General features: G+C 36.6%; 1 protein-coding gene and 1 long non-coding RNA gene across 2 annotated transcripts; one reads left to right on the top strand and one right to left on the bottom strand.

The window, feature by feature from the left end:
• The first annotated feature begins 823 nt into the window (after positions 1-823).
• LOC139960131 (uncharacterized) lies at positions 824-25,649 on the top strand. Its single transcript, XM_071958249.1, has 5 exons — positions 824-1,130; positions 3,596-3,645; positions 8,295-8,418; positions 16,645-16,815; positions 25,316-25,649. The coding sequence occupies exons 1-5, from the start codon at positions 1,100-1,102 to the stop codon at positions 25,351-25,353; spliced, it is 414 nt and encodes a 137-aa protein (XP_071814350.1). The 5' UTR covers positions 824-1,099; the 3' UTR covers positions 25,354-25,649.
• On the bottom strand, positions 17,427-25,414 carry LOC139960132 (uncharacterized). The gene is made up of 2 exons (XR_011790380.1): positions 25,286-25,414; positions 17,427-17,807 (listed from the first exon to the last, which is right to left on the bottom strand). It is a non-coding gene; the product is annotated as an uncharacterized lncRNA (long non-coding RNA).
• Positions 25,650-27,096: the final 1,447 nt, after the last annotated feature.

Here is a 27,096-nt window from a genome sequence, read left to right as displayed (position 1 = left end):
CCCGAACATTCCAAACCGGTTTTGAGGGGTACCTTGCATATTTAATTTGGGTCAATGCTACCCTAATGGGCATTTGGGCCATATTTGGGGGCGTCTGGCAGGCCCTTAGCAGCGGAAAATTTGTCTGGCATAGGCCATTCAGTACTTTGTGGCATTCATACATTAAGTTGACATTGGTTTCAAGTGGTACCTCGTTCGTTTGATCAGATGCATTTTTGGCCCCCCTTAAACCGGCCCCAGGGGCCACATGCAGCAGAGGGACCACGGCAATGATCCACTTTTGGATATACTGGGTTTTTCCACAAATGTTCCAATACTCAGATATTGGTACCTCGTTCGTTTGATCAAAGTGCACTGGGCTGCCGGGCTATTATAACAGGTAGAAACTACTCTTATAGAACTCGACGATCGTTTTCCCATATCCATTTATGTGCATTCATATTGCTATTCTAACTAAGGAGTAGCAACATATCTGTGCCATGCCTAAGGGCCGTGTACAATGTACATCAACACGAAATCTGGGAAGTTTAGATCTCCAAGTATTGGTAAACAGTTCCACTGGCTCTCAAGATGTTCATTCATTTCCCTGGGTATAGTACATTGCAATATATAGACATCAGACAAATTTAAATCCAGGCTGGGCCTTTGAGGTGTCCCCGTTGCAGCGACACCCTGATGCAACTTTTAAGTCTTGGAAGTGTAGCTCCCCCAGTTGTAATTTTGTCGAGCGCCACTATTTCCTCGAGAAACGCGGAAGACATTCAGTAGAAAGTTGTAAACAATCTGAAAACTCCATTGTGCATGTGCAGTAGTACTTCACATAAGTAAAGCACATACAGCATTATAACATAACAATATTGGAAGTGTTGGAAAAAGCCTTTGGTGGGAATTTAGAATAACGGTGCAGCCAGCAGACGGCAAATTCGAAACTCTCCGAATCAGTCTAAGGAACGGAGGAAAGCTCTCTCGATTAGATCAGAAATACTAACAAAAATTGTGACAGACTGAGTAATAATCCGTTGTTCACTTGCTAATCAAAACCTGCCACATTTCAGTTCAGATTTTACTTCGGGACTTAATCGTGGAAACAATAGAAGCGATGCCATCAGAAGGTGTGCTGTACGAAGCAGGTAACATATTAATTAGCCTATATAGTGGCACGGGTACCGAGTACCTAACTTGTATTTGTAACAGTTATAAACATGAGGTCGATTGTTTAGTGTAAAAACTATCCACAAGTGTCTAGTTACATGATAAAGTTTGTGTCAGCTAATTATGGCAAAATTATTTAAGTTTGCCCTATGCTTTGCGGCTATGCCATCTGAGCATGAAGGACTACGTTTTAGGCATATGGTCAAACTTAGGCTAGCCTATGCAGAGTTGAACATTCACACCAATCGGAACTTCAAGGATATTAAATAGAACAAAGTATCTCAAACTCATATTATTGTTGCTGTTTCATTGCTTAATAATTTGGCTAGACTCCTTACAAAACAAGTGTTTTGTAACTATTGTACATGTATGCAAGTCATGGCATACTGTACAGTAGCAGTCCTAACAGCTGGAGGCTAAGTAAGTTACTTATTAGGCCAGTATCAATAACTTAAAAGTTAAATTTTAATTTTAATAATTGATAATTTTAAAGCACAGTCCTGCTGGCATAGAAATTTGTATTGCACCAAGCTACAAGATACTTGGAATTATCTGAACACATTTTTGTCTACGATCAAAAAGCAAACTAGAATTATTGAATAATACAGTGGAAAATAACTGTAATTAATACAGTAGGAGAAGGTTTGTTTTGGGAAACGAACACAATAGCATTGATATTCACAAAGAGTGATAAGGTTGTGTATGCATATAAGGGAGCATACAGTTTATGCATAAAATAGCATAAAATGATTCTTTTATAATATTTTGCCATGTTAGTGTTTTATTTGACTGACCGAATTGTTTTTGCCAGTTTGACCTTATGACATGGATACATGATTGAACTCAAGCTAATGAAGTAGAGCAAGTGATATTTTGATTCATGATCAATTAAAGAATTACCACTATAATTATAGAATTGACCCAACTTAGCAAAATAGGGCAGATATGCATGACTCAAGATGTGAAGGCCCATTTCCCAATGACTTCAGGGTCAGGTGATGCTAGTTGATATGTTAGAATCTGTGACATGACTCTGCAGTATAAGTCTTGTACATATAAGAACCTGTTGATGTGAATGATGATTCAGTACAATTTAGGGTCCTGGTTTACTCACGATTTGAGGTCATTGGGACCCAGTGACATGTCTTAAAAACTGGGGCCCATTGACTTGACATACACGATGGGCTCAGCTACATTTTAATTGTACAGAGTTGAGGGTCCTGTACTCTTGTGATATGAGTCAATACTTCAGTGACTTCACTTGTCACTGTGTAGTACTTTAGGGGCCAATGACGTGAGTCAATACATTTAGGTTCCAGTAAATTATTCAAGATATAAGAGTAGCATCCAAAAAGCTTTGAGACCAAAGTGACATAGCTTTAAGACTGTAGGGCCCTTTGACATTACTCAAGATACTGTACATGAGAGTCCTGGTATATGAGTCAACATTTGAGAGACCAGTGACATGAGCCCATATGATAGTTGTTGTCCAATAGTGCTCATAGACTTCAGGGCATAGAGTTGTGACTGAAGACTATAGGACACATCACTACATGATTTGACATACTTTAGGGTTCATTTGACATGATTTAAGATCTGAGGGCCTATGTGACATGATTGGGCCTTAACTCACTGACAAGTGCAATAACTGAAGACCTGAGGCCTGTGTAATATATGATCCAGACATTTGTACACTGCATTCCCATTGCAAAGGCTCAGCACTCAAGTTCCAGTGCAATGACTCAAGACCTTTTATAGTGCTCTATGACTCAAAACTTGTCGGCCCATTGACATGGATTCAACACTTGAGGACCCAGTGTAATGATTCAAGACTCCAACAACACTGTCGTATTGTGCATGTATCTACAGTAGTTATTAAGAGATCATCATAGAACCTTCAAGAGTCTTGCACTTATAATTTATAGCACTTATCAATTCCACTTCTAAGCCCAAACTCCCAATTCCAATGGCAAGTTCCAATTTAATTCCAATATCAACAGTGTTCAATAATCAATACTTGATAAATTCTATTAAATTGTCATTTGGGATCTTCTGAATCCAATTTTCACCTAAGTACACTCTACTACCAGACAACCCTTAAATTTTTCACTGATCATGTATAGTACACCTGTACAGTACTATATATACTCTTCATCCTAAAGAAGGTCATTATGGTCACCAATAATTTGTTGATGAACGAGCTTCTAAGGTAAAAAATACATCCTACGCTGTTTTGTACAGGTCTCTACCTACTAATCTTGCTTCAAATGTCATCCAGAAAAAGAAATGACAAAAACTTTATGGAAAAAAAATTAATAAAAAAAATGGCAGTAAATAATGGTACGTCACAGTGAGTTATTTTGGGAGATATATACGTGCAAGCCTCTTTCAGAAAAATGTCGAGATTTATTGAATGTTTATGTCTTTTCTGTCGTTTTTACAGCTTTTCGTGGAGATTGTAGACTGGTAGAGAAGCTTCTTGGGGACGGACAGGTTGGTACATAAAACAAAGAATTTATTTCAATATCAAAGAGATTTCTTGAAGGTGTTCAGTTTCATAATTATCGTCCTCTCGCTGTACAGTTACAGTAGCTAATTTAAATTGAGAAATATATATGATTTTAGTTGCATACGCTTCAAATGACTCATCTGATGTCTATGATGTACAGTAACTAAATTGTATTGATTTAAAAGGAAAACAGAGGAAAATGCCAATCACTATGACCCTTCTAGCTTTTAGTGTAATCAGAGACCATTCTTTATTATATAATTGAACAGCCTGATTCGCAGGGAATGCTGCTACCTGAATGGGTTTGGCTTTTGATATGTATGTAAGTAACCCTACAGTACAGTAGCCTATGTACTGGAATTCACAATGCACTTTATGTATGCAAGCCATGGTATTGCAGGGATTCTTAACTGGTGGCCCATGGGCCAAATCTGGCCCTGAATGGTTTCAATATGGCTGTGCATTGAGCACCCCCTGGCTTCCGGGCCACCGGCCTCCCATACATGTTGTGCAATCTAGTTGTAGTGAGAATTTAGTTCTTTCTGGCTTCCTGCCAAGTTTTCTCCTATCTTTCTCTTCCTATCCTCCCTGAAAATTCATTTAGAAACCATGTTGCATTGCAATACTGTACATTGAATGAATCTAATTTTACCATTTGTCTTGATTTCTTTATATATTTATGACCATAGTTGAGTTCCTATCCTATAGAAAGAATACATTAAAGGCTGTTTTTCCATTTGAAAATTATGCTAAGAGGATTAGATCGTAAAAGGAAGATTAACTTCGCAGAGTACATGTTTAATAATTCTGTTGCATTAGGCCGGGTCCCATGTGAATAAATAAATATAATAATATAATTTTTTTTATATATATTTGCCTCTTTGTTTTCATATCTCCATAGAAAAGTCTACCTTTTTATGCTTAGAGGCTAATAAGTATAAAGTTTGGAAATGTTACATAGTCTTACAGAAGTCTGTTCTAAGTAAAGTAAGCCTTTAAACATGCCATAAATTGGGGGTGGATGGATTTAAAATGAATATCTTTGTAGGAGATACTGTAGTTTAGTGTTCATAATTGTATTTATAGCAGTTTAGAGGTTTAAGACTTTTGTCAGAACTCATAAAAAACTGAAACCTGGTTCTCTGCATAAAATTGGAAATGTAAGTGCTATGTGCACTTGTGTAGCAATGTGGCCATTTTGTGTACATAACATTTTGCTATGTTATCTATAGATCCCTGAGCTCTGTTTCCAGACCATTTTAAATAATGTATTTGAAACTCCCCACAGTGAATTTATAGTATAAATTGCATCTGGTGATGGTTTTAGTGAAGTTTATCTAGCAACTGCATATTTGAAAACCAGGTCACTGTAGAAAGCAAGCGATGCCTTCATCAATTGTTACAATTGCTGTTATTTCTTGGTTCCTCAGCTCTTTGGCAAAGATCATTTTAATGTACAGTAGGCCTACAGACTTAGCTATATATGTCGTCATTGCACAATACCTCACTAGACAGGTACTACAGTGCTTTATCACATGAATCCGCGTTCATATATCATTATTGTTGGGGATCTCAACAGGGACCGTTTACCATTCCTCGAAACAATGGGCTACAACAACCTCGTAAATTTTGTCACCTTCCCAAGATCTAACACCATTTTGGATGCTGTGTACGTTAAAGGTTGGAGTTACTTCACTGTCAAGAAAATGCATCCTATAGCTACATCAGATCATTTCAGTGTTCTAATTATGCCACGATACACAGAACGTTATCGAGAAGTTCAAAAGATACCAAGACCAAAGGAAAGAGACACCAGGAAGAGTAATGTTGACAATTTACGAGTGATGTTGGATTCAACAGATTGGAGGGTTTTTACAGATACGTGTGACACCTTAGATGAATTGACACAAGTAGTATCATCTTACATCAATTTTACAACTGATATCTGCATTCCTTATAGGACAATGTCACACTCAGAAGTTATGAAAAGATTGCCAGCCGATGATAAGATCAAGCAGTTGGAGAAAGAGAAAAAGGAAGCAATTGATGATGGTGACACTACTCTACGGAACAGGTTACAGAGGCAAATAAACAAACATGTGTTCAAGAGGAGGAATGAATACTTTCAAAAGGTAACAACAGACAAACAGTCTCTGTGGGATCTACTCAAATCAATACGGAAACCAGATGAACAGCAAAGAAACTTGGTAACTGATGAGTTTGGCCAAAAATTAAGTCAACACTTCGGACGTTTTAATGATGCTTCGAGCAAAGATATTTCATTTATACTACCAGACCTATCAACTGCTGAACCACCAGTAATACTAAAGAAAGATGTAAAAAGACAATTTGGACTTGTTAAGATAGGAATTGCGTCTGGTTTTGATCAAATTCCCTGGTGGGTGTACAAGTATTGCTCTGAAGAATTAGCTGGCATATTCACTAATTTATATAATGTAAGTTTACATGAGAATTCAATTCCGTCCCTATGGAAGCATGCTAAAACATCACCTGTGCCTAAAATCTCTATTCCAACATCTGTAAACGATTTTAGACCAATTGACATGTCCAGCATTGGTTTTAACTGTATGCAAAAATTATTATTTCCATACTTGACGCAGGCCATCGTATCACACGGTGATAAAAATCAGTTTGCCTACAAAAAAGGCGTGTCCTGCACAGATGCTATACTCAAGCTCGTACATTGTGTTGTTTCTGGTTTAAATCAGAGTGACACAACAGTCACTAAAGTTTTATTCTTAGATTTTTCAAGTGCTTTTAATACGGTTTTACCAAATCGGTTAATCCAAAGTTTGTGTAGTTTTATCAATGAGCCTTGGCTTATACATTGGTTGGCTAATTTTTTACAAGGATGGTCTCGACAAGTCAAGCTACAGAAAGGTTATTCAGAGGAGTCAAATATTACAGTGGGAGTCCCCCAGGGAGGTCCTCTATCTGCGTTACTTTTTACAATATACACAGATGATATACGTTCTTCAATGGGGTGTGATGTAATTAAGTACGCTGATGATACAGCCATATCCTGTAACATTTCAAAGCGGACACACCTTGAAAATCAAAATGACTATAAATACTGTATTGATAATATGGTCAATTTGTGTGAGCAGAAGAACCTCTTACTTAATCCAAAGAAATCTAAAGAAATAATTTTTGAAAACATTAACATTAAACATCAAGGTCTCATTCAGACCAGGGATCAGAAAACTTATGTTCAAGGCTCCATTGTTGAGCGGGTGTCTCATACTATGTACTTAGGAGTTGATATTGACGCCAAGTTAACCTTTACTAAACATATATCTAAATCGATGTCTAAGGTGTATTATATTGTATCAACGTTGGCATATATTACTCCTTATTTTCATTCTAATGTAAGAGATAAGGTTTTCAGCTCATCAATTCTGCCAGTGATTGTGTATGCAGTTCCTGTCTGGTATCACTTTCTACTTGAAAAGGACAAGAAAAGAATTAGAAGTTTCTTGAAATACTGCTCCAAAATATTTAATCTCGACTATGAAAGCCTTGTTGGTAAAGTAAACACTGCTGCTAAAAATGAATTCATAAGACTAGCTAAGAATATACATAGTTCTAAAGATCACCCACTTCACTCCGAGTTGATCTCTCTGTGCAATAGAACCAGCAAGTACAATCTACGTAATCCTACTATCTTGCCATCTTTTAGAATTATGCTTTTTAAGAACTCATTTATCTACAGAGCAGCCATTTATATTCAAAATGGGTTGTTAGAATCTCTGTTATAATACTTTTAATCTTTAATCTTTAAAACTTCTATTCCTCTATCTTATTTCTTGTTTTTGTTCATGCTTTCATTTTTGTACATGTTTACGTCTTTTATGTATCATTTTTATGTGTCCTATTTATAAATGTTATCATTTATACTGGAATAAAGAAATTGAAAAAAAAAATTGAAATTGTATTGCTGCAGTTCCAACGCAAGAGAATTGTGAGGCTGAGAAGGAGATAAATTTGATGAAGTAATCTGTGATATTTATTACCCTGGCTTCATCTAGGATAAATTTTCTAATATATGCTTGTAAGAAGATTTACAAGTATTATAAATAAGGAATTGAAACTTGTATTTTGAATGAAGGAAAGATATGAAGTGAACTGTAAAAACCTACCACTAACTACCACTGTCACCATTCCACCATACAGTATATCCTAATTGCATCGTTTTCATTAGAGGGGATGCTGTTAACAGACTTTAAGTCTGTCCTTTCTTAGATGTTGAGAAGATGAGCGTGGTTGTGTATGGTCTGCATATTAAGGGTTGGCAGGGTGAGTGCAGCCAATTTTTAGGATCCCTAAAACTGTTTCTAGGGTCACTAAAAACTTTGGATAAAAATAAGATAATGCCAATATTTGTGGGAAAAAATTGGAAAAGTGTTGAACATTTCTCAAAGAGGGACATGGGAGGGGGAGGGGGATACCGCCTCCCCGAAGACTGGGCTTTCCCCAACATTTGCCACTGGAGAGTAGCCAAGAGGATGCAGAGGAATATCGGGGTCACCAAGATAAAACGCTTGAGTAACCAGACAGGGGTGTATGGTACAGTATGTGTTGATGTATTCTTCTGTTTTCCTTTCTTTAACAGGATCCGAACCTAACCATTCATCATGGCCTGACTCCATTACATAGTGCATGCATGAATGGAAACCTCCAGTGTGCACAGGCTCTGATAGAGAAAGGAGCACACGTAGAGTCTGTAGATGCAGCTGGTACGTAGTACATCAACAATTATTCTGATTTGGTCTTTCTGATCTCTTGGAAAGGAGGGTACAATTAACTTCGCTTCCTCTCTTACAGGTCTCTCTCCATTCTACATTAGCAATTTTCTTTCTACTACCTAAGCTACTGTACATGACTGGAAAAGTTTTAAGCACTGCCCCACTGTTCATAGTTCCCTGGTATCCACCCCAACCGCCCCCCCCCCAATTTTTCAACCGTTCAAATCCACCATCCAGAAGTGAAGCTATGTGCATTTTCCATGGAATATTCATCCCGTTGTTTCTATCACTTTCTTACATTTTGGAGATCAGTTTTGGATATTTTATCTTTTGGAACTGATTTTGAAAGTGCTGATGTAGAGTAGAGACAGGTAAGTATCGTTGCTCGTAAATACCCACACCAATCCACTCTCCTCTAAGCGCCTCCCTGCCCCTTCCTAGGAACTCCCAAGTTGTGCTTACAGAATTAAGTTTACCCAATTTTTTCTACATATCGCAAACGTTTTCTAATAAATAATTTCAGAGTGACTTACATCCTCAGTGATGATATATAGGCCATATGCTGTCTCGTATCATTTTACTTCGGTAGAATTGAATATTTATCAAGGTTGGAAGGCTTTAATTGGTGAATGCCAATAAACAGTGTCGACAGTTTGATGCTTAATAATATCAGCAGATTGCTCGTCATGTCATTACTGCAGCTCAAAATCTTCCTTCATCAAACAGTTTATTTTTAAAGTGGTTTTGTCCATACATTGCCATACACTGCACTTGAATTAGCAGAAATGCGTTTTGCTTTAATCATCTGCAAAATCTGTTAACGACATGCAGCTGTGTTCCGGCAAATGGCTGGCAGGTTAATGAACTAAACGTTATTAGTCTAGGGTACAATCGTTCGAATTGTTTATGTTTCGATGCAAAATTATTGCTCAAATCTGGAAGAATGAAATTACCAGGTTGAAAGTATTTAACGCTGACCCTGAGACTTCCTGCTTCCATTATCATGAGGAGATTATAAGTTTTAATCGTAGAATCTGATCTGGCAAAGTCAGAGGAGTGTTAGGTTTGATGGTCTAGACCTGTCATAAACGAAATGATAAAGGTAGAATCTCATCTGGAAAGTCAGATAAGCTTTAGTAAGGGGTGGTGCATCCGGGGGGGAGGGGAGTTGAGATGCACAGGAGGCATGTGCCTAATACCCAGTTAATACAAGTGTGAAAAAAACCCTTAAAATTGCCCCATGTCATAAAATTACAAGTGGCCCTGTTTTGATAACGAAAAGTTTCTGTTTTCCACTTTGGTAAATTATACAGCAGTATGTGCCCTTTGGCTTTATTTGCTTCGTCAAGTTTGTTGGAAAAACGTGCCTTGTTGTTGCAATATTAAGAGAGAAAAAAATGATTAAAACGCATATGTGTGCCCTATTGTTGAAAAAACTGGAATTTGTGGTACAGAATGCCCAGAGGATCCATTTTGTTGGAAACTTTTTGAGGTACCTTTTTGGCTTGCTCCCCCCTCCCACTGAAATGAAAGTCACATTATATTACACCTGCCCCCCTATGATGCCCCTCCAGATTGACCACTCTTCCACCGTCCCTGGCTGTAGGGTGGTACACAGTGAACATAGAGCTATTATAGACCAAATAGTAATTTGATCTATGGCCTGAAGACTCAAAAATCAGTCTGTAATTCAAGGATGACCGATAAAAAATAATAATCTCGCTGCAAATTGATTAAACTATACTGGTCATGATTCAAGACTTGCTGGTTATTGCTGCACACAATAATAATAATAATAATAATAAAAATGATAATAATAATTATAATAATAATAATAATAATCATGAAATCAGTTTTACTGGCAAGCTCAGAGATTGATTTTCTAGGTATTCGAGTCGTTAGAGAAACTGAATTGCTTCCGAATGAAATAACACACACTCCAAAACATGAGCAGTTCTTAACATGAATATTCAAAGGGTCTGCCTTTTTGTTCTACTGTAAGTCCTAGCTCTGATTAGATTCTTTGGATACATTTTTTTTTTCGACATGTGCTTTTGTCTACTTCTTCCAATATTTAATTCTTAATAGCAAATCACTCTATTTTCATTTGTGTTCCCCATTTCTCTTTCCTTTGACGTTGCTACCTTTGATAAACATTTTTAATGTTTTTCTAGCGTTCTGTAAGTTGGTGCATGTATGTACTGTATGTATTTGCAAGATTGTGTGTTAATGTACAATATAAAGTAATGTATGGATGAATGTATGATGAAACAAGTTTACAACATCCATTTGCATAATTTTGCACAAACACTTTTATGGAATAATATATAGTTTCGGTAGGGGTATTTGCTTTTAAATTATTAAATTGTTTACTAAACCACAGAATTTACTGTAAATGAAACCATCAAAGTGCTTCATACAATATCTGGTACATACTGTGCGTTTCCAGCTGTGTACAAGGCAACTAGGCTTATTCTGCAATTGCAATTGAATACCATTCTACAACTTAAGACCCAATTTAAGTGGGTCTCAAACAATTAAGAAATAGGTCACAGAATTTTTCCACATTTCGGCAAATTTATCTGCAGCTTTTAGCTGCAAGCGCACAGCCATAGTCCAAGCTAGTTGTCATAGATTCTGAGCTTTGACTCCAATGGGTGGATATCTGGTGGGTCGTCTAAGGGTCATTGGTCTTTAACTTGGGGGAACATCGTTCTGCAGTAGATATAAACATGGACGTCTGTCACCATTAAAATTAGAAACTGTACCCTGCTGCTTTCAGATTTCGTCAGTATCGTAGAAGCCTATAAATCTGGCAAATCTTTAGAAGGTCTGAATTCCATTTCGCATGAAAACATCCACTTGTACAGTAGCCTCAGGCCGCTACAATTTTGCTAGCAAATTTGCCAACTGTATCGTTGCTTACATTCCACTATAAGAATTGGGACAGAGGTTGTCTCAAGTTCGCAAATCTTCTCGGGGAAAAAAAGGCTGAAATTATTCAAATTGCTTCAGATGAACACACCGAATTGAGGACAACAGGATCGTACAAGTATTGTTCGATCTACAAATGATGTTAAGTCTGACTGAAGGGCCCTCGGAAACAGTACCTATAGATTTCAACTAATTTTGTCGAGCTGCCGAGTAATCGATAGAAATGATTGGAATGATGGGGAAGTTTGGAAATTAGTCTTTCTTTGTTTTTTCCCCATCATTGTGTAAATTGAGTGAAACCTGAGACTTCTGTGTCCATTTAAATCGGAGCTTTTCTGCAGCTCATGCTATAGACACTTTTTACGTAATTGGAGCATAATACAAATGTTTGTAAGTAGTACTGTCACAGTGCCACAGATATTAAGCTGTCATTGTCTTTATACAAAGAGCTCTCGGCATACTGTGTTAACAAGATATTTAATATACCGTATCCAAATTAAAGTCGAATATAGAAAGGAAAAAGTATAAATAAATTACTTTAGAGTTCTGTCTGTATTTTCTGGGTCAGCAAATGAACTGTGTCATACATGTTCAAGTTCTGATGATAGGTTTATTTTTGGACAAATGAAATGAAAAACATTTTTTTTTATAAATGCTATTTTTAGTAAAATTTCAACAAATGTTGTTGCTGTATAAACTGTTGACTTGTAGCTTCATGATTGCCTCGCATGTATGTGATGTCAACATTGTCAAATTATAATACTTCTATTTGCTGAGTCAGAGGATGATACCTGGCTGGTACAGTATGGGGCAAATTTTGTGCTTACAATGGGAAGGGGGGGGGGGGGGAGAGGGAGAGGGTTCACTAGAGAGTGTGTGTGAATTCATTTAAAGTGCTCACTTACAAGTTCTTATTTTATGAAATTTGATAGGATTGCAATGTTGGTCCATTTTGGGTACTGTACAATTTGTTAATTACTAAATAGTTCTAATTCTATGTGATACTGTACTTCCGTGCCTAGAATTCACAATTTCAGCCACTTGTTAAAACATATACAGTATGCCAGAGCATAGAAAATATACTTGCTAAAACTCAAATTTATCACTTCAGTTTCCTGGAATTAATCGAAAAAGCACCAATAATATTTGCAATTCCGATAATATATTTATATCCTGCATACAGTTACTGATTGTTTTTTTTGATTGATGATTTATATTTGTGTTTATATTCTTCACGACTTCTGGCTGATCTGACCTCCTTGGACTGACCTCCTCGGACTGACCTCCTCGGACTGACCCCCTCGGACTGACCTCCTCGGACTGACTCCCGGGACTGACCTCCTGGGACTGACCTCCTGGGACTGACCTCCTGGGACTGACCTCCTGGGACTGACCTCCTGGGACTGACCTCCTCGGACTGACCTCCTCGGACTGACCTCCTCGGACTGACCTCCTCGGACTGACCTCCTCGGACTGACTCCTCGGACTGACTTTCTCGGACTGACCTCCTGGGACTGACCTCCTGGGACTGACCTCCTGGGACTGAACTCCTGGGACTGACCTCCTCGGACTGACCTCCTCGGACTGACCTCCTCGGACTGACCTCCTCGGACTGACCTCCTCGGACTGACCTCCTCGGACTGACCTCCTCGGACTGACCTCCTCGGACTGACCTCCTCGGACTGACCTCCTCGGACTGACCTCCTCGGACTGACCTCCTCGGACTGACCTCCTCGGACTGACCTCCTCGGACTGACCTCCATGGACAATGCAATTAATGACTCAAGGGTATTGAAATCGATCAATACATATTTGAGAATTGTGAAATTAACTTAGCTCCTCTCTTACCTGTCTCCCCGTCTACATATATATGCACTTTCCTATCTATCTAAGCGATATGATTGGAACATTTTAGCACTGCTCTTCTGGGCACCGTCCACTTCCTCCTCTGGAATCTAACCATTCAAAGAAGCAACTACCGGTACATGTTTTTCAAGACTACAAACTTTTGACCAAGGTTGCATCTATGGTGAATTCGTGAAGTCTGGAACAGACATTATGTAATATTGGTGCAAGACGTAGTGATTAATTGAGCTGTAGCTTTGTATACTTATAGTCTTGTACAGTTACTGTATGTAAAGATACTGTATGAAACTGAATCGGCAAGCCGTATTAATCGCACTGCGTACACAGTACTGTATATGTGATTAATTGATGATTTAACAAAGGAAGGTAAACAAAGGCCTTTGTTTACATTTGCAAGATTTCTATGAATGGGCCAAAAGTTTTGCATACAAAAGAAATATAAGAAATGGTATATCCTCATAATTTTCTGACTATTTAATACGCATATTTAGTACCAAAAAAACCCCGATTGTATAGACAACCTTATGGAAACGCATTTAATGCAGCATTAAGTTGCTGGTTAACCTGACTTTGCCACACGGGTCGTAAGAGTCGTACCATATAGAATGTGAGTGATCATATGAAAAGAAAATATATTTAAAGTTAACTGCATATCTGCTGCAGTTCGTTCGTACTATTCTGTTTTAATTTAACCTACTGAAAACACACCAGGAATGTTCACTAAAATTTGAAAATGACTGAATAAACAGAAGAAGCTTTAAATCTATATACCAAGGTACTATTCATGAGTAAGCGATGCTAAAATCGCAAGGCAGCCTTGCAGTTTGGTCGACCAACAAACACAAGTAATATTGGAAGGGAGGTAAGAACAACCCCCTTGAGGGATGTAGTACTGTAGTTGATTCATTATCCAGATTAGCGGTAAAGACGGATGGCCTTGTGGTTTATTTCAAAGGCTTATCTAGCCATATTACTGAATGTACTCAGCTAAAGGCTACTGTATATTTATTGATGACGTTAGCAACAACAACGAATGCTAGATTTGTACGCTGGAATCATATTTAGAGTAGATATTAAACTTAATGTGCAATTCAGCACCACGAATTGATGTACATTTTAATGCATTAATAACACATGCAAACTTTAACATGAGTCATCATTAGTACCATTGAAATGTTGCAAGAAAAAAAAGAAGAAAAACACAACATTTTATTTAGTTCTCTTTCATAGGAATGTTGGCTATATCTACCGTAGCTTGGAAGATGAGAAAGGTTTGTCGAGCATACCTGCATGCTTTAAAGGCATTGAAGACTCGCCCCAAACCGCGTGCCGCGCTCTGAAAAAGTTAACTTTCTGTTGCTTGCAAGTGACGTTTTGTTCGTGTTGCTACAAAATGCAGACAGTAATGAAACGTGATACCTTGTTATCTTTAGCTGGACCTGAGATGTCCATCGCTGTATCGTTTATACACTGTGCTGTGGGTATTGACTGCAGCTCTGTATGTACTGACTGTACACCAGTGTCTAATTACCGACGGTAGCAAGCTGTGTGTGTATTTTCTGGGATCGATGGTGGTGTCTTACACTTCTGTTACACTTCATTCGAAACTTGGTCAGGTTACCGGCATTAGACATTTCTTTTTGCGCGAGTCTTCACACCCTTTAATCTTATGATGACTCAATTTAGTGTATTATATATGCAATCTAGAAAGATAGTGGATAAAGAACATAAACACATTCATCAGCTTTTAAGTAAAACCGATTGTCTTCCTTTTACTTGTATTTTACGGTATTACGGAATTTACGGTACAGTACTTTCGTATAATTTACGGTACAGTAAATTCAGTTTCTAGATAAAATCTCCAAATAATGAGAGGTTGGGAAAGGAAATCAGATATTGAATTGATTTCCTCAGGTAATTTATTTAGTGTCTACATTTTGCATAGCAGTGTTGATAGCTCTGAACTTTTGTTTGATTGTATAAAATAAAATGCTACATGTTTTACTGTGTACAAAAACCGCTAAATGCATCTTTGCACAGTTTGCATAGCAATTTACCCATTTTGCATAGCATTTTGTAAAGAATTTTGCATTGCGATACGGAATAAATTATTCCCTGTTCCTTACCTACTGTACCCGTCTCTTTAAGGCCATTGCACTATCAATTACTTGAACAGTTTGAAAAACCTTCAGAAAATGTATCCTGGTATTCATGGGGGTGGGGGGGGGGGTGAGGGGCAGGGCACACCTACACTTTAGAAAGTCATATTACTTGTAATTAGGTCATGTGCATCATATTTCATGACGTATACAGTGATGAGCTGTATTTCTTCGGCTCAAAGATTTTTTTATCTATGGACTTCCTGTCATACATCTGTGTACAGTAAAATGACTTATTACAGTTACTACTTCACAGTACTGTATTTACATATTGGAAAGTTGATGGTAACAGTGACCACTAGACACCAAGATGACCATTTGTTGACTCACAATCTAGCAGTTCTTCAGTTCACCTTACTCCCACTTGTCCTCTTGCATTCGCACTTGTTCTTTGGGCATTTTTGAAATTTAATTATATATGGCACTTGTGCAAGATTACGTACTCAAACACATGCTTAGTTCTTAATTTGTACTCATACCAAGAGGAATTGTACTTGTACTGGTACTCATGCTGTTGTAGTAGTTGTACTGGTGTAATTTCCAAGTCTTTCTATATTAGTGGAGGGAAATTTGTAGGTGAGTACAGTATCCCTCATGGAGGTATAATGTATTACTTTAAAATCGTTGCATGAGGACGGTAATCAAATCACACATACCGCAGCAGTAGTACAGGTTTACCCTCACTGTAAATTAAACTTCTTACCCAAGGATACATCCATACTGTAGCTCGACTAGAACCTCATCTAAATGACTGCACAGTACTAACTGTAAGATGGTTCTACCCTATGAAGTCAGCATTAACCCAATGATTGGCTACAAGTGATATCTGTAGTCTGCATGCCTCCAGGCGATCTCTGAGTGAGAGGAGATAATTGGTCAAATTAATTAGCGATGTAGTAGATGGGAGAGGAATGTTCTCTACAGAGTGAAGAGGCCTGTATGATCATGGAGGTAAATGGTATGATCAACTTTCAATGTTTGCAGTTAGTATACATATACAGTATACACTGTAGAACTTACTGCTGTGTGGAAGTGTGAGTTGGTACTGTAGTAGAGCAGTATGCACTATGCGGTTATGTACACACTAATCCACTACCTTAACAACCAGTTCTAAAGTCTTAATTTTACTACTTAAAATCTGACAGCAGTGTACATTACATCATGTGTTCATGTGTTTCAGTGACATTATGTACTGATTTGAAACTGTTTATTTATTTATTTATTTTTGCTTTTTCCTTCTTTTTTTTTCTTATTGTAGGTCTGACTCCTCTCCACTATGCTTCCATCAATGGCTATCTACAGGTTGTCAAGTGGTTAATCGAGGACTTGGATGCCAGTCCCATGGTTACCAGTAAGAAAGGACGAACTCCAAGAGTCTATGCCAAGAAACACGGTCATAACAAAGTCGCTCTCTTTTTAGGAGAAATAGGTAGGTATGATAATGATAATAATAATAATAATTATAATTATAATAATTATAATTATAATAATAATAATAATTATAATAATAACAAGTTTTACTTCAATATGCGTCAATTGTTTCTATGGTATTGTAAAAAAAATTTAAGCAAGATGGTCAATCTGTGGCATATTTTTGTCATTTAGGTAGACCTGAATCTATATGTGATGTACAAGTCGGCAAGCATACCCTCATTCATAAAAACCCAAAACGAGGGCGTCCAGGGGTGTTTGTGTTAATTTAAACGTCCACGACTAAATAATACCAAGCTGACTCGAAGGGTGCCCTCTAACCAGTTAATAATTCTCTGTGATTGCTACATAGTTTTATTTTGATGTTATTTGTGTAGTTGTGTCAGGTCGAAATGCCTTCGAAAACCTTTCTACGTTACAGTAAAGAGTGTACCGCATGTAATCTTGATTTTGATGCTTGAAATATTCTTGAGAATATAGCCTCACTAATTAAACCATCTTGAGTGGTACTATCAAGCAAGATTGGTAAAGTTCTGTTTGTTGTTGTGGTTTTGTTCGGAGTAATCTTGAAGAAGAGAGGAAACAAGAGAAAACAGAAAAGAAAATAAGTCTTTTCAATTAACAATAGAAATTTAATTACTCCCTAAGTTTTATCATAACTCCATGCAATTGTAGTCCATAACATGGGAAAATAATCAGGTGTTTTTCATTAAAACCCAATGATGTCACTAATGAAAAAAAATCTCTTAGATCTACAGAAAGTTCACATCGCCAACTTTCAAATAGAAAATATTTGTGTTAATTTTGAAACTCAATATGTCCATTTCATAGTTCCATCAACATCTGCCCAAAGTTAATTAATCCTCTATCCAATAGTAATAATCTTCCTTGTTGCCGTGGATACGTTGAGATTGAAAAGAGTTGCCTTTGCTCTGCAGCTTGTTTACTGTAGAAACCTGTCGGGCGCATGAAGTCGTCGCATCAAACATTCTTCCAAGAAAAGAAAAAAAAATATATTTAAATCATGACCTGAATGGAGAGGAGGAATTAGAGGAATACTGGAGCTAGTGCAAATTTAATTACTCATCCAAGGAAGAGCTAAGTGGTAGTGGGACATTTGGAAGTGTTGCTGTGGTCTGTCCAGATGCTGGATGCTCGAGGGCTTTTAAGAGCAGGAAATGGCTTGACATTTGCTGCATGTCGCAAAATCCCCTTGTGTAGTTGAGCTTATCACTTCCAAACCAACCTAAGATATTTATATAGTGCCCACAAATTCTTAAAAAATTTGCATAGTATAGTGGGGTAGTTTTATTTCGGCTTTTTTATCACTCGTAAATTTGACGTGATATTTGGTCTACAACCAAGAGTAATGGTAGGACAGTTGTACTGTAGGTTGTTTTGTTTTCAGTGGAGGTCAAAGGTCATTTATGCTCAACAGATGGGAAAGCCTGCCAACTCTATAAACTGGACAAATCGAAAAAGTAAACCTTGGATGAACTTTATACTTAGTTTGTTGATACCAATTAGTGAATGCAAGACCCCTATTGTTCCTGTGGAGGTCAAAGGTCATTTGAGGTGAAAAGAGGTTAAATTCTGAAAACCTTATAAACATGATGGCTCATGTTGGTTGAAGTTCATACTGTGTATAGATACCCCTTTATACTGAGTAGTCAGGTCAAAATCTGAAAACCATGAAAAGACAAATTTTGGACAATTAAAGGAATGAGCTTGGATGAACTTCAACAGTTGCTATGTGCATCTAACTAAGTGAATATAAGATGATTATTGCTTTCTGTGAAGGTGAAAGGTCATGCAAGGTCAACAGTAATCAGAGTGTGATAAGTTGTCCACACTTACTGAGTCCACACTTACTGAGCACAACAATGCTATTGTTTTTGTGCTCAATGGTCATTTGATGTTGACAAAGATCAAAGTCTGAAACCCTTGTAATCACATTTAACTCCCAAATGAAAAAACTTGGATGAACTTTACAGATGGTATGTGAATCTACAAACTTAAGTAAAAAGAACCTTGCGTGCACAGTTCACACTAAATGACGTCATACAAAATTTGGCAAGGAATCTCTAAGCCTGTTGGCTTTCTGGTTGTTAAGCAATCCACTTCAGCCACTGAAATATCCCCTTAACTCCTGCCATATTTTCAAGGGATTTCTCTTCAAGGTCTAGGATCGTATACCATCAAAGACATAAAATAAAATATTCAAGACAATAATGTAGCTCATCAAGTCTATCTTATTATAATAATTTGAAATTACGCATTATCACGCATAATATACAACTTTTGCTATAGCTGGCTACTGTACTGTAGTTTTAACTTACAAGATTTTTGTTTTTTTTGCAAATATTGAAACGTCTCGTTGCACCAGAGTCGACGACTGGAAGTACCCCTGAAAAACAGAGCATTGACTGCTGGTTGTAGAAAATAATGAATAATTCTAGCACAGTATATTCTTTTATATATCAAATATACAAGTAGCTCATTCAGAAAATTGTAACCAGGAAAAGAAAAACAAGACAATCTGTTTTGCGGTGATAGACGTTAGAAAGATGAACCATCAAATTTGACTTTTCTTTTCTTATTATTATTATTTTTGTTTTGGCCTTTGTTTCTGGGTGACTCAAAGTTATTCCAAAATGAGGGAAGGCATCCCCCTCTTCTGTGAAATTGAGGCACACATGAACGCACGATTATAAATCATGCTACGGCTTTATATAAATAACACTAAATGCACTTACCTGATTATAATGTCAGTAAGACCCTACTGTAAATGTAATGAGAATGTCTAAAGGAAAAATGCATTTCCGTGATGAAAAGAACTTATTTCCTCCACAAATACCCGTCAGAAACATGGACATTGCCCTACGGTTACTTGTGAGTAAAGAGGTGGACGAGTGGGTTTAATCAAATCAAGCAAAACTATTGTTTCAAGGGGGAGTGACATTTGTCAGTATTTATATTTAAATGTCGATTTTATACCAAATGAGCCAATTGACTGAGCCTGCAAGACTGTAGGTATTCTTCCATTGTTTCACCCCCTCTTTTCATTTTGCTACCCCTCCCTATCGCCCCCTCTTTGATTTCTCCAAATTCTCCTCCCTCCACTTTTGAAATTTGTCTTATTCAAATCTAAGTCATTGCTTGTTCACCAACATTTTACTCAGAGTAGCTTTCTCTGGAAGTGAAACTAGCATGCCATGATATTCCTGTCAATCTCCATAATCAGAAAATGTGGGGAGATTGTATCAGTCGCTTGAAGTGCTTCTTATTATTGCACAGCAGCCTTATTTTTAACTCGTTAGGAAATAGTCAATTAGGCCGGAATGTTGACTCGATCTAGTTAAAGCCTCTAAAACGTATGAAATGAATGTTCTAAGCCTTGAGGATTATTGTACAGAACTACAGATCGCCTGCAGTAACAGAGTGTAAGGATGTTGTACATACAATTGGACATTTCTGTTTATCCCATACAGATATTAAGAGTATTGGTGGATAAGGGGGTGAAGCAAACAAGGTACAGTTTCTCTGACGTCTCCCTAGGGGGTCCCAGTTGTGTCCTACCTTCAAGAGAACTCAGTGTCAAAGCTTTTACTCTCTAGAATGCTTTGGAATCCGTGGTTACATTTTTGATGACATGGGGATTCAACCAAATCATCTGGAATAAATCAGTTTAAATGAAACATTTTAAGTTCTAGAAATGATGAATAATGACTGTGATGAATGTGATGATGGAAAATGTGATGATGAATGATGTGATGAATGTGATGTGATGTGATGAATAATGTGATGAATAATGTGATGATGACTGTTCATACAGAGTAAATGATGTTGTGTGTATCAAAAATATGAAAGTGTCTATTGTTTACTGGTTTTTAATTTATGCATGCAGTAGATCAAAACAATACCCATTGTTATCAGTTGGTCTCTTTAAACAGAATGGGGACCACCTGTTTCTTTGTTGAAGAAAAGATTCGTACTTGATTTGCAGATTGGAAAGCATACATACAGGTCTGATAAAGATTCTCCTTCAAGTTCTATACAGTAGTTGTTTTGAACGATATCAAAATTACATTAAGTGTGGGTGAAATGTTACAACCAATTTAAAATAGAAGGCACAATGTTAATATAATCACAGGGTAAAGTAGCAGTTGTATGCTTTTCATGAGAATTAGGGCAAACTTTTTTTCATGAGAAATTAGGGTAAACAAATTTTACCTAGATACATTTCTGTTAGCACTCTAATAAATAATTTTATTTTTATTCTTGTTAGTATTCACCATCATTCTTTGCACATCGAAGGAGAATTTTATGACACATTACTTTAAGAAAACTCTTTATTTTGCAATCTGCTATCTTTCCCACATTAAAGCAGCTTTCAGCATTTGGTTGTTCAATTTTAATTACCTGATCCTAACGAGATGTTACTTAAATTGATCAAACCAATACACCCCTCCTAAGTACGTACAGTACAGTAGGTTCCATTTCACAGAATGAAGGTTAATCAGAGGGTAACTAATGAATTTGATTTTGATTTGATCATGAAGGTTCTGTTGCCTTGACAACCAGAACTATATACATAAAAACACTCATGAAAAGCAATTGGAAAGTTTAAAATCCTTTCTTGAGTCTATTCTTTATTCTTTGCTTTGGATTATTAGAATTGTCACAGGAGAGATTGTAACTCGATAAAGAGAAACGAAACCTGGAGGTTCTCCCTACTGGATTAAATAATCTCAGATCTGTTACAATGTTTCATACTAGCCTCTGTTATGAGAAAATGAGCATTTTGACATTGTTTGGGGTTTTTGTTAACCAGTCTAACAATTTAAGAGAAATGGTAGCTGAAATTGTTAAATTTCCCCAAAGAACTTTGACGTCAACCATTCTAGTTTGTTCAGTCTGACTCCGGGGCGTGTTAAAAGCATTGGGATCTATTAACCAAATGACAACAGGAACCAGCGTTGCCAGTTTCAATGCAACAAAGATGACAATTTGGCATTTTTTTCAAATTTCATTGGTCGGAGGAGGTCTGAGAGGTCTGGCTAGACAGCATTTTGACATCTTTTGGTGTTTTGTTTTTCCCTAAACAACTTTTGATTTCAACCATTCTATGTTGCTCAGCCTTGATAAAAACATTGGGATCATTTTACTGCGTTCCACTCCCTAATTTTCCTTTAAGAGACTCAAATTGTAACAAATTACGAACCAACACAATTCCCACCCACGTAAACAGGCTCAATTGCCTAAACAAAACAGTAAATTTGTATTTGGCTTTTTTTCCCATGATTTGAGTTAACATTTTTGTTTCTGGTGTCCTTTTTAATTTTATCTTTTGGAGGAGAAGAGCTGCATATTTTTCTAGAAAATTGTTAAATTTAATAGTTGCTGGCAATTATTAGAGTGAATACCTGGATGGGTGGTGGCGAAGTTATGGGTGGGGTAGGAGGGGAGGGGAGGGGGAGTTGGGTAGTGTAGGATTATGATTTGATGCTAATTTGTGAAAGTTATATCGATACAGTCATTATACTTTCTGTAGGCAATTGGGAGTTAGTTACAAAACCGATTTCTGCCCACACATATTCCTTGCTCTCATTCTCCATCCCACCCTATCCAGATTGAAAGCTTTGATTATTCTATACAGTCTGCAGTCACTTCCAACCAATTATCTTCTGAATTTTATTTGATAAGGTCTGTCAAGAAGGGGGAGGGGGAATGGGGAGGTAATTCAGTTCAATTTTTAACTGTTAAAATTAAATAATCATTAAAACTATTTTATTTTCTGATAATTAATTTGTATACCTCATTTGCTCTGTTGACAACTTTCCCTCTTTCCAATACATTTTCAAAATGTGAGCACAAAATGACATCCCGTTAATACTAAAATGAAATATGTAGCCAGTTTTCGTTTATCTTTAATTGTCTTTACCTAATATCAAAGTCACTTAAATTAATACCAGCACATATGTAGGTTTAGTATCATACTTTAAAAGCAATCTAAGGTTTTCATTGCTGAAGCCAATCATGTCTCTACTCCTCGCCTCAGGGAATATTTTAGTGTTCAAATTTTGTTAAATGGCAGTTTTTATGGCTCTGAATTTAGAATGTTAGAATTTTTTTATGGTTTTGTGTACATAAAAACTACTAGTTACACCTTTTGCACAGTTTCTAATATCAAGTTGCTCATTTTGCAAAGCATTTATCCCATGCAAGAGCTGTTAAATTGAATTCCTAGTTCACTCTCGGTAACCAGCTGAAATGCTCTAAAAGTATTTTCATATCGTCATTATCCTAGGGCAGACAAACATCTTTTTCCTTTAATGCTCCTTCTATGACGATGAATTCTACTCTATGATGAAGAATTTTTTTGCTGCTAAATAATTCCAAACTATAATCGCTTGATATCGCTCTCGACATTAATAAGCTCTGGTTTGTCCATTACTGACAATTTCAAGCTGTTGTCAAATGGTTCATATGCTGGTTTGGTTCTTTATTTTCAGTACAGTAGCTCTCAAGAAGTTTGAAATATAATTAAAAACACAAGAAGAACGTCTGTCGGTTTTGGTTCTTAAAGTCCCCACACATTTTTCGTCGCTTGGTTATATGAAATTCAATAAACATATTTTTTTGCTTTAAATATTTCTTGGTTTTGAGCGGTATTAGCTGCAAGGTTGTCATTTCCTGTGTAACTTGTGAACGTAGTAATATTTCTAACAGGAAATAAAGTATACATCTTATCGTCGAATCTCGGTAATTTCAACAACCTAGTTTCCCCAGCTTTGAAGGCTGCGAGAAAAACTGATGAATGTTTATGGTTCTTAAAAGAGAATATATGTAGAGAATATTGGCTTGTACTGCAACAGCTTGAAGATGTTGTTATGTCATTTCTAAGGTAATTTTAAATATGACAGTACTTGAATTTAGGTTGAAAGTAAAGTGAGTATGCAGGCATGTGAAGTTACTGTAGAATATATATATAACAGTACTGGGATGTATGTGATGCATATGCACGTATGTGTAAATGAATATTCTGTCTTTATTAAGATTTTCTACTTTAGCATGTCATTAAATATTCAGTACTTTATTATCAGATGGCAGTGTCCCCTCCCTACCCCTTACCCCTTTTTGGTTTGCCAATGATTTGCCAATGATTAGGCTTAAAGCTTGGTGACATTTCTAACTTTTATCAGATATGTATGAGAATTTAACAGCAAGAGGTAAATAAATCATAAATGCAGTAAACGGTACCTTATAAAACATCCGTATCGCCAACGACGTATAGCTGCTTTTAGATAAAGCCGATTAATACACTGCTCAAGATGAAGCCATCTCTCTGGCTCATAATTTTTACAAATTTGAATAATTTATGGTGCCCTTCGGGAGAAGATATTCTAGGTATATATCGTAAACCTAGACTGGTATTTAAGTTTTCTGAAGGAGTCTAGCTGTCTCACTGTACCTATACTGTAACAGTATCATATTCATAATGTATATTAAATTAGTATCATCTTTATTATTGTCAGCAACAAGTGAAGGTACTCTCAGTGCTTTGCTTATTTATTGTCTATTGTTTATTGTTTGTTTCACAACGATTCAACAAGTGCCTTCAGTTAGTATTTTAAATGGAAGGAGAAGAGTTACATTATTAAACAGAATTGAGGTGATAAAACCAGTCGCAGACTCTGCCCTGATAGAATGTCACCTGAGTCGACTCAACTCAACCGTGGTGACCTAGTTTAATTTTTTTGACGTATTTGCGAAGACCCGTACGTAGTCTTACAACTGATGCCCGCACGCTCAGCCACTGACGAGCTCACACAACGACTATTCTGTTTATGACAGGTTTCTTGTTTTGTGTCACATGCTAAATTATTTTCCTGCTGTGGGTTACATTTCTTTTAGTGGTGAACCGCCACCACACACTGCCAAACGGCCAGTGGGGAAAACCCTACATGTTGAGTTTTCTCAACCTGAGCAAAATCTGGATCTCGACGAATTAAAGACATGAATACTGCCCGATTCTCTACGATTTCTACAGCTTTCTACTCCTTGACTAAGAAAAGAGGGGGGGGGGGAGAATGAAACCAGTAAAGACACATGCAGGTGTTATCACATGTTAGCCATTTGAGTGAAAGTCTGAAAATCCCCTTACCATGTAGCTAAGGCCCTGGTTGTAACTGCATCATCATCTGCCAGAGCCATAATTCTAATAAATCTAATAAAGAGATTTATGTGGTGTGGAACACAGTAACAGAACATAGAACGTTACAGAAGCACAGAATACAGACAGAGCAGGTTGGATTTGTCATTTTTCGTTACATCTTAAAACAATACACATGCAGAATATTGTCATGTCATATTGGGAATCAAATTCTGAATTAATCTGCTTAATAACGAAATATTTTTGATTTAATTCATTGACGATGGTTCTTTTTTGAAACTTTGATAATCACCAAAGATATTCTCTTCTTTGTCTCTTGCAGAAAACAAATTGGAAGGTCGACCTTGGTTGGTTGGATGAATACCGCCTCTGATGCCGAAAAATTATCTTGCCTTCACTCAATTGTTCGTTAAGCTCTAATGGGGCTTCTTTGTCTTTGACAGAAAGAAAACCCAAATGTAAACTCAATTAAAAATTTAACCTCACTGGCAATTAATTTAAGTGGTAAATCTTATTTTATTTGCAACTATTTTGTTATTTATCAGAGAGAAAGCCAGTAAATCTAATTTTACATTCATGTCATTTGCAATCACTGTGTTGTAATATATTTAATGTCATTTATGTAATACATTTGTAACTAAAGCATGGAATCAGAATTTTTTTTTTACCGACTTAATTTATTGTTATTCCTCTTTAGTTTTGTCACAGCTGGTCTGCATTTGATAGAAGGAACCATATAAGTGCCATAATAACCACTTGAATTTATAGAGGTTATGAGTTCAAACAAAGAAACCCACAAATTCATTACTGATGGCAGGGGGCAGGGGCAGAGGGGAGTCAGAGGGAAGGGAGTGAGAGGAGTTGATGAGTGGTGGAATTTTGCATTTACTCTTAAGGTATATTTGAGTATTTTTATTAAAAGAAGATAGCAGAGTACACAGAAACTTTTTGTCTGCCATTTGGGAAACATAATTTGTTTATTTTTTTTTTCTATATTTGGAGAGCTGGTTCATGAAGTCTAACAAACACCAAGACAAATCTTAAAGGATTGGTTCAGGTGTTTGACATGTCTATTTTGTATGAAAGAGCACAAAAACACAAAAAGATTAGTGAAGAAACTACTATGATAGCATGCTCTGTTAAGGAGATATGACACTTTGAAGATATCAAAATTTCTTTGAAAACGACTGGTGTAGAAAGACTAACTGTGAGGGTGTGACGTCACATCCTCACTTCCTTAACATTTGTGTATATATTTCTTTAAAAATTATTTACATTTTTTAACACATTTGAAAATAATATAATCAAAAATTCTTCAGATGTTTTATCTCAAATACTTCCTTTGACAAATATGAGATCTCCTGACATATCTTTTGGTTGAAAGTCATGAAATCTCACAAAATATTTAGAGAAAAAAACAAAGACTTTTCAGGAATGTGAGGATGTGACATCACAGCTAGTCAGATTTCAGCAGTTTCTACACAATCTGATAAAACTTTACACTTGAATATCTCTTTAACCGAAAAAGATATTTGAACAGTTTTTTCACCATTGTGTTTGTTTTATTGTCCTCTTTCATAATAACATAACCATGTATGACAACTGAACCAATCCTTTAATGGAGCAGTACATACAGTATCAGGATATGTTAGTTTGTTGTAAGTAAAATTGAATAAAGGAAGAGAAATGGCAAAACGATATCTTGAATGACTTGAATTAATAAGAAATTTGAATTTTTGTATATGTCCACAAAATTGAAATAGTTTTAAAATTTTTATTCATCATTTCAAATTGTAATAAATGAATGTTTAATGCATTTAAAAGGATTATCATTAAAAATTCAACTTGACATATTTACTTCTTTGCTCCTCACTTTGTTGTCTCTTTACAACAAGGGCACTGTTACTCTATGGTGTACAGTATATAAGCGCACATGGTAATCTTTTAGCACTGCATACTCCATCGCATACATGCGGTCCATTCTAGTCTACCACCCTCCTTTTCATTCTACCCCTCCCTCCCCCCCCCCTTAAAGTGTCTGGAGCAAATTATGAGAATAAATAATTCTATCTCAAAAAATCCTTGCCTTTTGGTTTAACTTTA

Source organism: Apostichopus japonicus, chromosome 19 (assembly GCF_037975245.1).
Source record: "Apostichopus japonicus isolate 1M-3 chromosome 19, ASM3797524v1, whole genome shotgun sequence".
Taxonomy (NCBI): domain Eukaryota; kingdom Metazoa; phylum Echinodermata; class Holothuroidea; order Aspidochirotida; family Stichopodidae; genus Apostichopus; species Apostichopus japonicus.
The sequence above is the reverse complement of the archived record's forward strand: the minus strand, read 5'-3'. Positions and strand labels throughout refer to the sequence as shown.

What these genes read in the sequence shown, in the direction of transcription:
- LOC139960131 (XM_071958249.1), top strand. Translation starts at nt 1,100, where the DNA reads ATGCCATCAGAAGGTGTGCTGTACGAAGCAG. An exon ending in AGCTTCTTGGGGACGGACAG is followed by an intron (nt 3,646 to 8,294) that starts GTTGGTACATAA and finishes TTTCTTTAACAG; the next exon opens with GATCCGAACCTAACCATTCA. An exon ending in TCTCTTTTTAGGAGAAATAG is followed by an intron (nt 16,816 to 25,315) that starts GTAGGTATGATA and finishes TGTCTCTTGCAG; the next exon opens with AAAACAAATTGGAAGGTCGA.